We start from the raw sequence: 14,369 nt of genomic DNA on the forward strand, positions 1-14,369 counted from the left end.
ATATTTATCAACCTGGATCAGGTCCCCTCTCAGTCTTCTTTTCTCAAGGCTGAACAGACCCAGTTCACTTCACCTTTCTTCAAAGGGGAGATCCTCCAGGCCCTTCACCATCTTTGTGGCCCTGCGCTGGACTCTTTCCAAGAGATCCCTGTCTTTTTTATACTGGGAAACCCAGAACTGGACACAGTACTCCAGATGAGGCCTCACCAGGGCAGAGTAGAGGGGGAGGATCACCTCCATTGACCTGCTGGCCACGCTCTTTTTAATGTACCCCAGAATGCCATTGGCCCTCTTGGCCACAAGAGCACACTGCCGGCTCATGGTCAACCTGTCATCCACCAGAACACCCAGGTCCCTCTCCACAGAGCTCCTCTCCAGCAGCTCATCCCCCAGCCTGTACTGGTGCATGCAATTATTCCTCCCTAGGTGCAAGACTCTACACTTGATCTTGTTAAACCTCATCTGGTTTCTTCCTGCCCAGCTCTCCAGCCTGTCCAGGTCTCGCCGAATGGCAGCACAGCCTTCAGGCGTGTCAACCAATCCTCCCAACTTCGGATCATCAGTAAACATGCTGATGGATCCGTGGAGCACAGCTGCCCCTCGCACTGGGGCGGGGCACAGCCGCTTCGGGGCACAGCGTGGCGTCTTGCCACGGTACTGCGAAGGGTTTTAGGCCCTCACTGGGGCTCGGAGTCAGGCCCGAGGGTGGAAGGCTGGGGGCCGGGGAAAGCAAAGCAAAGCAAAGCGAGCGCAGCGCAGGGGTCGGGCTGCGGCCTAGGCCCGGGCGGTGGGGGGAGGGGCGGGCAGGGCTCGGTCTCCTAGCAACGCGCCCCAAGATGCCGGACGCGTGACGCGCGGCGCCGTGTGACGCACTTCCGGTCGGGCTGTGGGGGGACGTGTCCCTGGCGCGCGGCGGGAGCGGGCGCCATGGCGGAGGCGCAGAACGGCAGCGCCGGGTCCCAGGCCGTGCCCGCCGCCGGCTCCCGACCGCCCGCCACTCCCGAGGGCATTGCCCTGGCCTACGGCAGCCTCGTCCTCATGGCGTTGCTGCCCATCTTCTTCGGGGCGCTGCGCTCCGTCAGCTGCGCCAAGAGCAAGGTACCCCCGGGAACGCGGCCTCCGCACTCCGAGCTGAGCCCCGGGACTCCCTGAGCTCGGGGCGGGGGCCCTCCCGCTGCTCCCCGCAGCTCAGCCCGGTCCCGGGTGGCCCCGGCGCTCGGGTTCCGACCCTGGGTTTCGTGTCCCACCGCTGGGGCTCAGGGCCCACACCTGGGTGCCTGAACGCACGCAGGGTGCTCTGCGCTGTTGTTACCCCCCCCCACCCTTTTTTTTTTTTTTCTGCTGTGTGTTTTAGTTCAGTGGTTTCAGATCGTTTTACAGTGCGGGCTGTCTGTAGGAGGTCTGCAGCAGGGAATGGCTTGTAGTTTTGTGGAGGTTTCTCCCGAATGCCACAGGGAGCGGTGTCTCCTTGGGTTGCAGCTGTGCCTTGGCCACGTTTTGCACAGTAACTCCGGCCAATGTGTGCTCTGGGCAGCAACAGACAAGGGTGTTTGCTTCCCGAGATTCCAGCCCTGAGCACCGACTGCACAGCCCCTGCACATTCTGCCATGGGAAAGGAGAGGGGGAAGCAATCATCCTGCCCAGTGCCGAGGGTCTCTCCTGGGGGATGAGAGCTCAGAGGGGGATTGGCTGTGCTAGTGCAGAGCTGTTTCAGTAACTGAAGCAGTTTGAGGAATCTGGGTCTTCTGTGCACAAGGAGTGGCTCAGAAGTGAGGTGAGGAATGAGAAGGTGATTGGAGAGAAACGGTGTTCAGTGTTCAGCAACATATGGTGTGCACAGATGGGGAGGCTGCAGGGATGGCCAGGCACGAGCAGTGAGGTGCTCAGCTCTGCTCTGGGCAAAGAAGGAAAAATGTCAGTGTGGGAGGCAGGGTTTCTCCCTTCTCAGGACGAAAAATGCAGTGAATTGTGACAGCCTTTGGAAGGACAAATGCAGACAGGTCTGCTTTTTTCCATCTTGGGCTCTGCCTGTGACTCAGTCACAGTTCTGGGGATGACTGGGAGCCAGTAGCATTGCTACCATGGAGCCCTGAGTGCCCCTGACTGTCTGCTCAGGTTCAAAGCCAGAGCACAGGCCATCAAGTAATCCACTTCTGTCCTCTCCTTCCTCAGAACTCCTCAGAGATGCCGGAGACCATTACCAGCCGAGATGCTGCTCGTTTTCCCATTGTTGCCAGTTGCACCCTTCTGGGCCTCTACCTCTTCTTTAAAGTAAGTGAGGAAGCAGTGTTGATGTGCTCTGAACACACTACCTGCCTCCTCCATGCTGTGGCTGTTATCAAGAGTTCTCCCCAGGCTGCTCAGCCTTTGGGTAATTCAGAGCTGTTGTGAGGTGAGCTTAGCCCTGGGCTCTTTCTGCCTCCTTGGATGACTTGGGGGTGCACAAGCCAAAATCGGGGGGGGCAAGCACTTCAAACTTGCAAATGCTGCTGGCTGTTGTATTCCTTGCTATGCTTCTGAAGACGTCTGAGCTGTGGCTCTGGCTAATTGTTGGTGAAGGTGAGCTCATGAGCAAGCCCATGTGTCCTGATGAAGCCTCTTAGATGTGCAGATCCAACAAGCTGAGTTAGTGGGTTCTTGAGTCATGGAGAAGTAATCCCAACAGCAGGTGCTTTAAGCCATATGTGGAAAAGGTGCCTTGGCTTCAAGCACCTCTGGTTCCCTTCATGTTCTAGCTCCTCCTTTAGGTTGGTGGTAATAAAGCAGAGCATCAGCCAAGCCTCTACTCGTGGTGGGGTAATAAAGCACCCCCAACATCCACAGGCCCTTCTGGCTTCTGCAAGGATCCCCTGTGGGCACCAGGAAAGGATGCTCTGAACGTGTAGCGTGATGCTGTGGAAACCACTACATGACCTGTGTTTTTTTCATTTAATATTTGCATCCTGCCCTAAGCTCTGGTGCTCCAGTGTTCTTCCTCCTGTGAGAGCACAGTGACTTTCGTTCTGAATTAGGGATGTGATCCTGAGGAAAGGCAGCGTGTGTGTTGGAGGGCAGGAGATCTAATAATACCCCATAAAGTGGAGCAGCATGCACTCGGATGCTGTGGGGCAGGGATGGCAGTGCTGCCTCAGGAGCGGCACGCTGCTTCGCTCCCTGCTCCAGCTGCCCTGTGGGGACACAGTATGGAGGCTCTGCCCTCTTTTCTGCAGCACAGGAATTACTTTTTTTTTTTTTAACTGAGTGGCTCATAGGGGTGTAACAGCTCACAGGCCTGTTATGATTATTCTGCTCTTTCCAATATATTTTACATCAGCGATGCAAGAATTTGGGTTATTCCAACTCTTCTTCCTGTTTCCCTGGGGCACAGACAGAGCAGCTGCCAGTTACCACATTGAGCACTTTCTTACACTTCACACTGGAAGAATGCAGTTGTAACCCCTCTGTGGTTTTGTCTTGCAGATATTCTCTCAAGAGTACATCAATCTTCTGCTTTCTATGTATTTCTTTGTGCTGGGGATCCTCGCCCTATCTCACACCATCAGGTAGGGAGCAGCCACAAGGCAGCGGGATGCTGGGCTGTTTTGGATGTTCTGGAGTACTGGTGCTTTGTGGCAGAGCTTTGTGGCTCACTGCCTGTTTTCTTTTGGTGGATCTGGATGGCTTTCTGGGGAGACAGGTCCTGAGTGTGCTGTGAGCCCTTCCTGGGGGAGCCAGGTCACCCTGAAGGCTCGGGAGTCCTACCTGTCTTGAGTTCCTGGAGGTATGGGTCCCACCAGCATCACACCCCGAGGAGCTTCTCTTGCCTCAGTGCTCTGTGGAGGGCAGAGTTCCTCAACACCCCTGTTCCCTTTACTGGAACAGTTGAAACTGACAGCTGGATCTTGTGGCACCATCCTTGGTGTCTTGCAGTAGTGTTTGGTGCACAGTGCTGAAACCTCATGCTGTTTCAGTAACAGATAAACTAAAATCTGTTTCCTGTTTCCTGAGGTGTGGGACACTGGGGGCTGCTGCAGTTCTGCTCAGGCTTCATCTTTGCTCTCAGCTCAGTTGTGGAGCTGTCTTCTAGTGGCATAGTCAGTTCTGGATGACCAAACTTGTACAGTGCCTGGGGATTGTTTGTCTGCAGTGCGTGCCCACCAGGGGTGGGCTCTTGCTTTCCTGCACGTGATGGTTTGTGCCTGTTTCCTTAGAGTGTTTCTGGGGACAGTTGCACACAGGCAAATCAGACCTCTGGAGGGGGTGAGTTCCCATGCTTGGTGACAAGCTGAGGCTTACACTAGTCCCTGACGTGGCAAAACCTGGGACTTCCTTGTCCATCTGGGAGGCTGACATTCACACTTGCAGCACTGTCGTGCAGAGGTGAGGGCAGGGCCCTGCGTGGGGTTCTCTAGAACTTTCCTTTTCTCCAACTCTCGTTTCAGCCCCATGATGAACAGGTTCTTCCCTGCAAATTTCCCCAACAAACAGTACCAGCTCCTCTTCACCCAGGGCTCCGGGGAGAGCAAGGAAGGTATGCTAGCTTGCCAGTCTGTTTCTATTTCTTGCTCACTTGTTTCAACATGCAGCCCTTTGAGACAACCTCAGAGTCTTGCCTCTTGCTCCCTTGCTGTGCCTTTTTTGTCACAGTGTAAGCCCTGCCATCTCTGCACAGACATGTGCATCATCTTACACCAGCTGGCACTCTCCCTGTTGGTTACCTCTGGCTGGCAGGGAAGTCCCAGAAACGGTGTTACAGAGGGGAGCTGGTGTTAAATGCACTGCATTTTAAGCTCACTGGGTAATGTAGTACTGACTGCAGTGCTGCCTCCACTGATCTGACTCAAGTTTCTGCACTGGTAGACTGTGATTTGGTAAGTGTCCTGCCCAGTAGCTTTACTGGTAAAGGAATGCTTCTACTGGTAGCAGCAGGAGTTAACTGGGTGCAGGAAGGGTAAAGATCTGCTATGGGAGAGTGCCTGAATCCTATTTCCTTACTGACAGAAGCATCACAGATGCTGTCCATGTGGCAGAGTCTGACAAGAAGGTCTGGGCTTGCCAGTGTGGGCTGCATGCTCACGTGCAGGTTGGATGTGGTGACTGTGACCATGTGCGGGGAGAGAGTCCCCTCATTTTGGGTTGGAGCACTGTGGTCTGTGTTGGTGCCCTACTGTGAACTTTGACCTTAACCCTGCACAGGAAGGAAAGCTGCCAGGACTGCTTCAAGTGTGACTTCTCTGTTTTATTGCAGAAATAGTGAATTATGAGTTTGACACCAAGGACCTCGTATGCCTGGCCCTGAGCAGCATCGTTGGGGTCTGGTACCTGCTGAGGAAGGTGAGCGAGCCTCAACTCTCCTTGGGGGGATCTGGGCTCAGGCTGGGGGCTGGGATGCAAGATCATGGCTCTGCACATGCTGTGGAACCCAAATCTCCTTTTCCTGTTGTTTTCAGCACTGGATTGCCAACAATCTCTTTGGGCTGGCATTTTCCCTCAATGGAGTGGAGTTGCTGCACTTGAACAACGTCAGCACTGGCTGCATCTTGCTTGGGGGCCTCTTCATCTACGATGTCTTCTGGGTAAATGAGTGCATTCCCTGGGGCAGATGCGAGTTGCAGCCATTGGCAGAAGGCATGTGTGTGGCCTTGTGCCTCTTCAGAGTCAGCGTGCTGGCTGGACATTGCTTTCACTCAGGATTTCCGCCTCCTCAGCCCAAAAGGGTGTGGTAGGGACGATGACAGAATCAAATGATGACAGAATGTGGATCAGCAAATGTATCTTAAAAAATTTTTTTGCTTTGAGAGCCTAGGGTGGGCAGGGATCTCATTTGGGAGCGTGGCTGTTATAGACTGCCCATGTGTTCAGCATGTCCCATCCTGGTGACCTGCATTTCTAACTGAAGTCTGCCCTGTGCCTGGCTGGAAGATGAGACTGCTCTGTGGTATGCTGATCCTGCTTGTATTAGTTCCTCAGCTCTGTCATCTGGCAGCTTCGTTAGCATCCTTCTGTTCTCTTGCACAGAGAACTAAATACTGGAATGCCTCCAGGCATTTTCTCTCAGCCAGTACAGCACTCCAATATCTTTATTCTGAGGTTTTCCTTATCTTTCTGCAATGGTTCTGAATCCCTTTCTCACGAGTCCTGTGTAATGTCTGTATTCTGCAGTATTTCCTGTCTGCCTTCAGTTTCTGAATTACTCTGTTTCCAAAAGTCTTAGAACTTGCATACCTTGAGGTCTGTCCAGCAGTGCTACAGCTGCCTGAGTAATCCCTCACTGTTTAAGCCTGGCTACTGTGTCTTATTTTGTACTTGGCCAGTGCTGCCTGTGTTGGAGATGTTGGCTGTGCAGCTTGTTGGTCTGCATACTGCTTCCTCCAGGGCTGTGGACTGGGAACTGTCAGCCTCACCCAATGTCTTGCACTCTGCTAGGGGTGTGAGCTTCTTCAGAGTGTTCTGGAAAACACAGTGATCCATGTTCTTCACTTCCTGCTGCTGCTGCCTGTTGAGGTTGGCATCCCCAGCAGATCAGTGTCCCGAAGATGGGGAACCTCTTGCTGTGCCCCTCTGCAGGGAACAGGCACTTGGACCAAGGCATGGATTTAATTACATTGAGATCCAAGGAGGGTTTCAAGAAGGAAGAGGAATTGCCCAGCCAACCAATTGTGTGGTCTCCCTGCATAATCCTGAGGAGAACTTGCGTGTAATGATTTTTCCTGGTCCCAGTGTGGAGTGCTGTCACTTCCTGGCAACAGGCAGAGCTTGCTGCACCTTAGGGGAGTGCTTGCTTTGAGATTTATCATTAATCACTAGCTCTAGCACTAACCAGCATGTGCTTTATTTACTTACTGCTGGTGTGGCCAAGCCTGGAGGCTGGGAGCTAGAAAGGAGCAGAAGTAAGGGTGGTTGACCTGTGTGCTTACAGTCTGTTCTCCAAAAGCTGCCAGCATTTAGAGTTGACAGTGCAATACTGATAAATGACATCAGAGCAAAATGCTGCTCATCTGATAAGTGCTTAGGACCCTGTGGAAACAGCAGGTCCCTGTTGTTGGCCAGGACCCTCAGCCAAGTGCTCCTACCCGTAGATAACACCTTGCACTTTCACATGTATCAGCTCACTGATGCTGAATGCAGCCTGGTCAGTGCTGAAGGCCTGATGGGCTCCCTCTGTGTGCCCTCTCCCAGGAGCTGAGATTCCCTATATGCATCCTCTGGGTGCTGCTGGTGGAAAACTGCCCATAGCTTCATGCCACTGGTCGTGTTCCTGTCCCCATGCAGCCATGATCACCCCAGACTCCTCTGCTTTCCCTTAGGTTTTTGGCACCAACGTGATGGTGACTGTTGCCAAATCGTTTGAGGCCCCAATAAAACGTGAGTAGCTGTTCCCTGTGTGCAGGAGCAGTGGCTGCATGCTCTAAACCCAGCTCTGCCCCAGGCACTTGGCTTAGAAGTCAAGATGTAGGCAGGAAGGGGCTGCTAGAGGGTTCTCTGCCAGCAGCCCCTTGCATCAGCTGGGCGGTGGGGAGGGACTGCAGAGCCCTTACCTGGCTTGGGTTCACCAACACCAGCAGTGGTGGTAATTACCTCAAACCCAGCAACAGTGCTGGAGGGATGAATTGATGGGCTGGGGCTTGGGCAGTGGCTTCAGCCCTGGGTGTTGTGGTTGAAACCTGCATGTGAGTCAGGTCCTGAATTCTTCAGATTCTCACTCCAGTGCCCAGGGTTGGTGTAGAGGGGGAGCTGCAGAGGCCTTGGGTGGAGCTGGAGGTCCTGCCCTGTCTGGTCCCTTTTTGGTCACTTCAGCTCATTCTTTCCTTCACTGCTTCTCTCTGTTCGTAGTGGTTTTCCCTCAGGACCTGCTGGAGAAGGGCCTGGAGGCTGACAACTTTGCCATGCTGGGGCTGGGAGACATTGTCATTCCAGGTAAGGACACAAGAGGGAGGACATGACCGGGATTGCATCTGAATTGGCCATGGGGAGCTGAGCAGGTGGCTTTATCACCTCTCCTTGCTTTGCCTTCTGCCCTCCCAGCACCCCACAGCCTTCCACCAGGACTGGGTGCTGCATGGGTGCCAGAACCCCACGAGTGTCCCACCAGGGCCTGGTGCTGTGTGGTGCTGTCCCTGTGCTGTCCGTGTGCCTCGTGCCACGAGAGGGCACTGTGAGCCCAGGGATGGCTGTGTGAAGGCTGTGGGGTTGCTCAGCCTTCAGTCGGGCTCCATCCTCTGCCCTTTTCCCTGCAGGGATCTTCATCGCCTTGCTGCTGCGCTTTGACATCAGGTGAGTGGGTGGTCGGGAAGGGACCTGACAGGTTGAATCTTGCAGCCTTGTGAGCTATTGTAGAGGAAAAAGAGAAGCTGGAAGCACAGTTGTGTGCTGTCACCTGGGGCTTGGGGTGTGGATGTGGAAGAGCAGCTGGAAGAGGAAGGTGCAAGAGGAAGCTCTTGGATAAGCAGAGATGAGCAGGGCTGGGGTGTGGGTAAGTCCTGAGTGCTGGGGTGAGTGTTGCTGTGCATTAGGCAGAGGGATGAGCCCTGGGAGGGGGCCGGGCCAGGGGCGTTGTGGGGCCTCACTGGCTCACGCACCAAAGTGCAGGAGCCACGTAGAGAGGAGGGGAAGCAGAGACAGCGTGGGAAAGGGCTGAGGTGCTGGCAGCTGCATCATGCCACTTGCACGGGTGCCAGTCAAGGTCTGGCAGTGCTCACTGCCTCTGGGCAGATGCTGGGGAAGGCGGCTCCTTCCTACGCAGGGAGCTGCACCTGCCACCAGGGTGTAGCTTTCAGCAGTTGCCCCACACCGAAAGTCTCCAGCTCAGGAGCAGCTGGGAACGGGCAACTTCGTGCTGCTGCCATGGTGTGGCCTCGCTCCTGTTGCTGTTGCATAGACCCTCCCAGTCTGTGCCAGCGTTTCCAGGTGTTTCCACCCACATCCTGCTTGCACCTGCTGGGAATCCCAGCTCCTGCAGCCTGCCTGTGGTAAAACACCATGTGCTGGGGTGAGTTGCCAGGGGAAAGCAGCTGTGGGACCCCTCTTGGGTCCCAGTCCTGACCCCTATGCCCGGCAGCCATCCAGCAGCAGGATCATGCATCTCCTTCCCTTTCCCACCACTGTGCATTGTTGTTAACCCATTCAGGCCTGCACTGCACCCATGGGACCAGGGGCTGTGCTGCTGGCAGTGTCTGTGCTGGCCCACAAGCAGGCACAGAGCACCACTCCCTGCAACCTGATGTGGGGGGAGATGCCCAGCATAGCTGTGCTGTTTAATTTTCAGCCACTGGCTGCCCAGAGCCCCAGCCCAGGACAGGTTTTGCTCTGTTCCTTACAGCTTGAAGAAGAACACGCACACGTATTTCTACACCAGCTTTGTGGCCTACATCTTTGGGCTGGGCCTGACCATATTCATCATGCACATCTTCAAGCATGCCCAGGTAAGCTCTGCTTTGCTGCTTCACACAGATGCATGCAGTCTGACGCGCCATCCTGGCTGTGAGTGTCCCACAGCATGCCAGGAAAAAGTAGATGCATTCCTTCTCTTGGCTTTGCTTTTCCTGTGCCTTTTCCCCTGCTCAGAGCCCTGGAACTGAGCCCTGCTGGAGCAGGCAGGGTTACTCACCCGGATTGGTGCTTTGGGGGCTCTTTGCAGCTGAGCTGCACTGAACCACAGAGCAAGGGGAGTTCTGGGAGCACACACACTGCAGTTGCTTCTGCTGGTCTGTGTGGGGGCCAAGTTAGAAGAAGTTAGCTGCTCTTGAGGCAGCTTTCTGGAGCTTTAACTACTGTGACATGCCACAGGTGCAGAGGGACAAGGCCAGCATTCCCTGTCCTCCTACTGAGGATTGGGCCAATCTGTGGTTTGGTTTCACAATTGTTTTCCTTCCTGGCAGCCTGCTCTTCTGTACCTGGTCCCCGCGTGCATCGGATTCCCGCTTCTTGTGGCCTTGGCAAAGGGAGAAGTAACCGAAATGTTCAGGTGAGCTTCAGCTGGGGACGGAGCTGTTTTGCCCGTGGCGTTGGAGCACATGAAGCGTGCAGATGTTCCCATGCCCGGGCACAGCTGGAGGGACGGGTTCATCTGGGCATGCTCTGGGTGTGTGAGTGCACGTGTGTAGGCGGAGGGAGTGGGTCTGTGTTTCTACACGCTGGCCCTGGCTGCAGCCACCTCCTCGTAGCCATGTGGGAGCCTTGGTGCCGTACCAACAGGCAGGCAGCATCTGGTATTGCTTTACACTCTGGTGACAAGCTCTTCCCATGCGCTGGCAGGCAGGGGAGGGTGGGACCGCACACCTGGTGCGGAGATACTTGGTCATTGTGTCCCAGGGCCCGTGGGTGGGGGAGAATGGAATTGGATCCAGCTGCAAGAGCAGCCAGGGCTGGTTTGAGCACATCCCAGCCTCTCTGCTTGGAGAAAGGAGACACTTTACAGCCCTGGGTCTGCAGAAATGGAGAAAGGGGTCTAGAAAAAGGGGTCTTTGCTGTGCTGCAGCCTTTCTCTTGCCCAGTTTTATCCAGCCATTTCCCACCAACTGCAGACAGGCAAACTTTGGTCTCCTGCACACTGTCCCCTTGCTCCAGGCAGAGCACATCTCACCCCAGGCTGCCAGAGAGCTGTTTATCCACCTTACTTGGCTGTTGTATGCCTGAGGCTCTGCGGTGGCCCCAGCACAGCTGCTTGCCTGAGGACACCTGAAACAGAGAAAGGAAGGGAGCATCCCACCAGGGCTGCTGGGGTTCCTGTGGCTGGGAGGGGTGGGGGGAATCAGTGCAATCCCTCACCCTGCTCAGAGGGAAAACAGTGCCTGAAAGGGGCCTGGGCTGTGGCAGCTGCACAGCGAGGAACGTGGCTGCCCCCGGCCTCCTTCCCCTCCCCTGGGAGACACAGGTATGCATGTTCCCACCGGGCTGTCAGCTGGGCTGGCTCCCCAGCCCTGCAGCACCTGCCCCTGCTTTGATGTTTACTTCTGACGCTGCTGCAGGCACTGAGTGTCCTGGGATCGTCCTTCCTGTGCACCTGGGATCCTGCAGCCGCTCTCCCTGTGTGTGGTGACTCAGCTGCTCACAGCAGCACCTCCTCTCTGTGCCAGGAAAGGCATGGGAAAGACAAGCTGCAGGGCTGGCCTCTGGGTCAGCACGGCACTCAGGGAACCTGGCAGCTGCCTGTGGGGGAAAAACAACATGTAGAGCACTGCACGCAGGCTGTGCCAACAGCAAAGCTGCCTGCCCCCTCCTGAAGTCACTCCAGTTGCTGTCAGAGAAAGCAGAACGTGGCAGGGCTCCTGCCTGCAGGCCAGGGGCTCCCACTGCAGGAATCCCCCCCACCCCAGGTGTAGCTCCCCTGCACCTTTGTGCTGCACCATCTCCACTGAGTCACTCCCTGGGGTCTCAGCCATGCGTGAGGTGCCTGGGAGAGGGCAGCGGGGCTCTGTGCAGGCAGTGCTGCAGGGTGGGCAGAGTGGTGGCTCTGTGCTGTGGCCCTGGGGAAGGGATCCCAGTGGAGCAGAGCTGGCTGGCAATAGGCTTGCAGCTTCCAGCCTTCTGAGCCTCCCACTCCCATCTGCTGTGCAGTCTTCAGATGTAAGGTGTGGGAACGCTTCTGTGTCCTCCAGCCCCACACAAGGCATGGGGTCTGCTGCCCACCCAGCCCCTGTGCTGCTCTTGTTGCCAGTGCAGCACCCAGGCTCATACTCCCACAGGCTCCAGCTGCCGATTCCATGCATGCCAGCAGGAGCTGTCTCTTCCCTGAGTCTCAGCCCTCACAGCATGGCTCTGGGCCAGCCTGGACGTACCAGCAGACAGGATCCTGGCCTGTCTGCACAGGGTGATGGGTTTGCAGCTGTCTCACTCAGAAACTCTTCTGCTTTTTCTTTCTCTTCCCCCCCCCTCTTTTTTCTGTCCTGTCCTTCCCCCTTTCTCTTCCTGCTTCCTGTCTCCTGCAGCTATGAGTCCTCTGCTGAAATCTTGCCACACACACCAAGACTTACCCACTTCCCCACCGTGTCCGGCTCGCCAGCCAGCCTTGCTGATTCCATGCAGCAGAAACTGTCCTGTCCCCGCCGACGCCGGCAGCAAAGCCCTAGTGCCATGTAGCAATTGCACGTGGTGCCCTTTCTTTGTCTGTCGCTCTGGCCAGGTAGGGACTTGTTGCAGCTCTGTCATTTCCTCATGCAGCAGCTGGCACCAAACTGTTGTGGGCTGGCTGCCCCTCCTTTGAGACCTCTGCCCCAGCGTGCTTCCAGGTTTCCTCTATTAGGGCCCAGTTGCAGAGCTGGCCTGGCCCCTCTGTATCCCCCTCCTGAGGGGGGAGCTGAGGGTGGTTACAGTGGGACAGCACTCATCTCCCTGCACTGGGGGCCAGGGGCAGGAGCCCACCCTGACCTCAGTCACCGTACTGGGACTACCCCACACACACAGTGCTGGGCTCCTGGGTGCACCAGGCTCTGAGCTGCATGTTGACTCGTGCCCATCCCCAGAGGAAGGCTGACCACGCTAACTGCTCTCCTCTCATCTCTCTGTCCCCAGCTACGAGGAGAGCTCGACCCCCAAGGAGGTGCCGGGGGCCTCCAAAGAGGAGACAACAGAAGCTGTCAAGAAAGAGAAGTAACCTTGCCCATGGGCCAGCCCTGGCACCACTGGGCTGGGGCCCTTCGAGACCCTTTGTAAGTGACAGATGAAACAATTGTGCCAGAGCATTGTGTTGTGTGTGTTGGAGCAGCTGCCCAGGTGGGGTATCGATGTACGCCACATATCCACCCCTCCTGCTGCCCCCCAGGGCCACGCAGCCACGCTCCCCTTTGCTTTGTCTCCTCCGAGTGCAGAGTGGGCAGGGGACAAACCACAGGCCGGTTTTTAAATTTTGTATTGTGCATTTGCTTTCTCTCATATTAAACCATCTCAAAGGAAGGAGGGGTACCGGGGCAGTGATTGTGGCTGCTGGAGCTTGGTGCACGAGCCATGGATGGGAGTTCTGACCCCTCCAGCAGCTTTATTCTTCCTGTGGGGTCTGGTGCTCTGGTCTGACTGTTTCCAAGTGACTGTCCCCTTCCCCTCCTACAGTGCTCTGCCCTTCCCTGGCCTCTTGTCACAACACTTAGGTTTAGGGCCATAGCTGCTGTGCCTGCTGCAGCAGGGAGGTTTGAGCCCTGTGGGCAGCTCGCAGCACCTCGGTGTCATCCCTACCCACTTCAGGGCCTGCGTGTGGAGGATGCTGTGTCTCTCTGGCCGTCCCCTCTGCCAGAATAAATAGAAAGTGCTCTCTGGCTTGGCAGCTCCTCCACAAAAGCCATATTGAGCTATTATTCCCCACGTCGGCTGCGAGCACTAAAAGTGGCGCCTTGCTTTCTGCCATCTAATGACCCTTCGCAGTCTCCTGCAGATGTTTTCTATGACTTACAGCTCCTTTTCCAACAGCCCTGTCCGCAAAAACAAGAGGGGCCACTTTAATTCCAATTAAATACCTCCAGCTAAGCAAACAGTGTGCAGCAGGGCCTGGGCACGGTGCGGCCGACAGGCCCGGCCCATGGAGTCGCTGAGTCTAGACTCCAGATGTGATTTCACCAGCCTCCAGCGTCCCATGGAAAACGACACGGGCTATGCCCGCGGCTGTGGGTCTGCCACCACCTCCTTTGGGGTCCTGCATCCTGCCAGTGGCATCCTAGTGCCATCGTGCTTTTCACACCCATCCCCGTGCAGTTTTTGGGGGGTACCGGAGCATGCAGGACCACACTGGGGTGCACGCTGTACCCCAGGCTCTGCCCTCGCATCGCATGCTGCCTCCTTGCTCCCTGCTCCTGCCCTGCAGAGCCGAGGGCAGCGAGCTGGGAGCTCTCCAAGGGCCCATAGCTGCACCACGGGGAGCGGAAGGCACTGAGAGGGAAGAGAGGGGTCACCCCAGCCCTGCCCGGCCGATAAGCAGGGCAGGGCCGGGAGGAAGGAAGCACTCGGGCCCTGCGAGGAGCTGGGAGCGGAGCTGGGAGCAGAGCTGGCGCCTGGGCGGCCCCGGCTCACCCGCCTGCACCGCACCTGGTCCTGCAGCAGCTGCACGGCTCTGCTCTGCCCAGGCCACCTTCCCCTTGCTGCAGGGTCCCCCCCCGGCTTGGGGGGGGTGGGTATGGAAATGCAGATGCCCCGGCTCCAGTGTGAGACCTCTGCCTGTGGAGCTGGGGGACGGGACAGTGCTGGCCTGCTGCAGCTGTGGAGCTTGGGCTTGGGAAGCTATGTGGATGCCCGTGGGCATGCTGTCCTTGTGCCAGGGGGTGCAGCTCAGCCCCGTGCCTCAGTGGGGTGGGCCGTGAGTGTACACGGGGTTTGGTTAAGAAGCTGTTGGTGCCCGGGGTTGTCACTCGTGCCTTTGTGTCTCCCCCAGCAGGGATGTGTGCTGGGTGCAGCACCCCACTGCATCT

General features: G+C 56.5%; 1 protein-coding gene across 2 annotated transcripts; it reads left to right on the forward strand.

The window, feature by feature from the left end:
• The first annotated feature begins 888 nt into the window (after positions 1–888).
• On the forward strand, positions 889–12,870 carry HM13 (histocompatibility minor 13). Of its 2 annotated transcripts, XM_065754622.1 has the most exons (13): positions 889–1,098; positions 2,173–2,271; positions 3,460–3,542; positions 4,422–4,510; positions 5,228–5,313; positions 5,430–5,555; positions 7,287–7,344; positions 7,813–7,896; positions 8,217–8,253; positions 9,299–9,401; positions 9,858–9,943; positions 11,907–12,100; positions 12,490–12,575. In XM_065754622.1, exons 1-12 carry the CDS (start codon positions 928–930, stop codon positions 12,055–12,057), a joined length of 1,173 nt encoding a protein of 390 aa, XP_065610694.1. In that variant the 5' UTR covers positions 889–927; the 3' UTR covers positions 12,058–12,100; positions 12,490–12,575. The 2 variants fall into 2 exon arrangements, with proteins under 2 accessions (XP_065610694.1, XP_065610695.1); XM_065754623.1 differs by lacking the exon at positions 11,907–12,100 and having other exon boundaries at positions 12,490–12,870.
• Positions 12,871–14,369: the final 1,499 nt, after the last annotated feature.

The sequence above is a fragment of the Cyrtonyx montezumae genome, unplaced genomic scaffold (genome assembly GCF_038088225.1).
Source record: "Cyrtonyx montezumae isolate F1298 unplaced genomic scaffold, pur_monq_1.0 scaffold_9, whole genome shotgun sequence".
NCBI classification, from domain to species: Eukaryota; Metazoa; Chordata; class Aves; order Galliformes; family Odontophoridae; genus Cyrtonyx; species Cyrtonyx montezumae.

Coding starts and splice junctions, on each gene's coding strand:
- HM13 (XM_065754622.1), top strand. CDS start 928: ATGGCGGAGGCGCAGAACGGCAGCGCCGGGTCCCAGGCCGTGCCCGCC. Junction 1,099..2,172: donor TCAGCTGCGCCAAGAGCAAG/GTACCCCCGGGA, acceptor CTCCTTCCTCAG/AACTCCTCAGAGATGCCGGA. Junction 7,897..8,216: donor GGGAGACATTGTCATTCCAG/GTAAGGACACAA, acceptor TTTTCCCTGCAG/GGATCTTCATCGCCTTGCTG.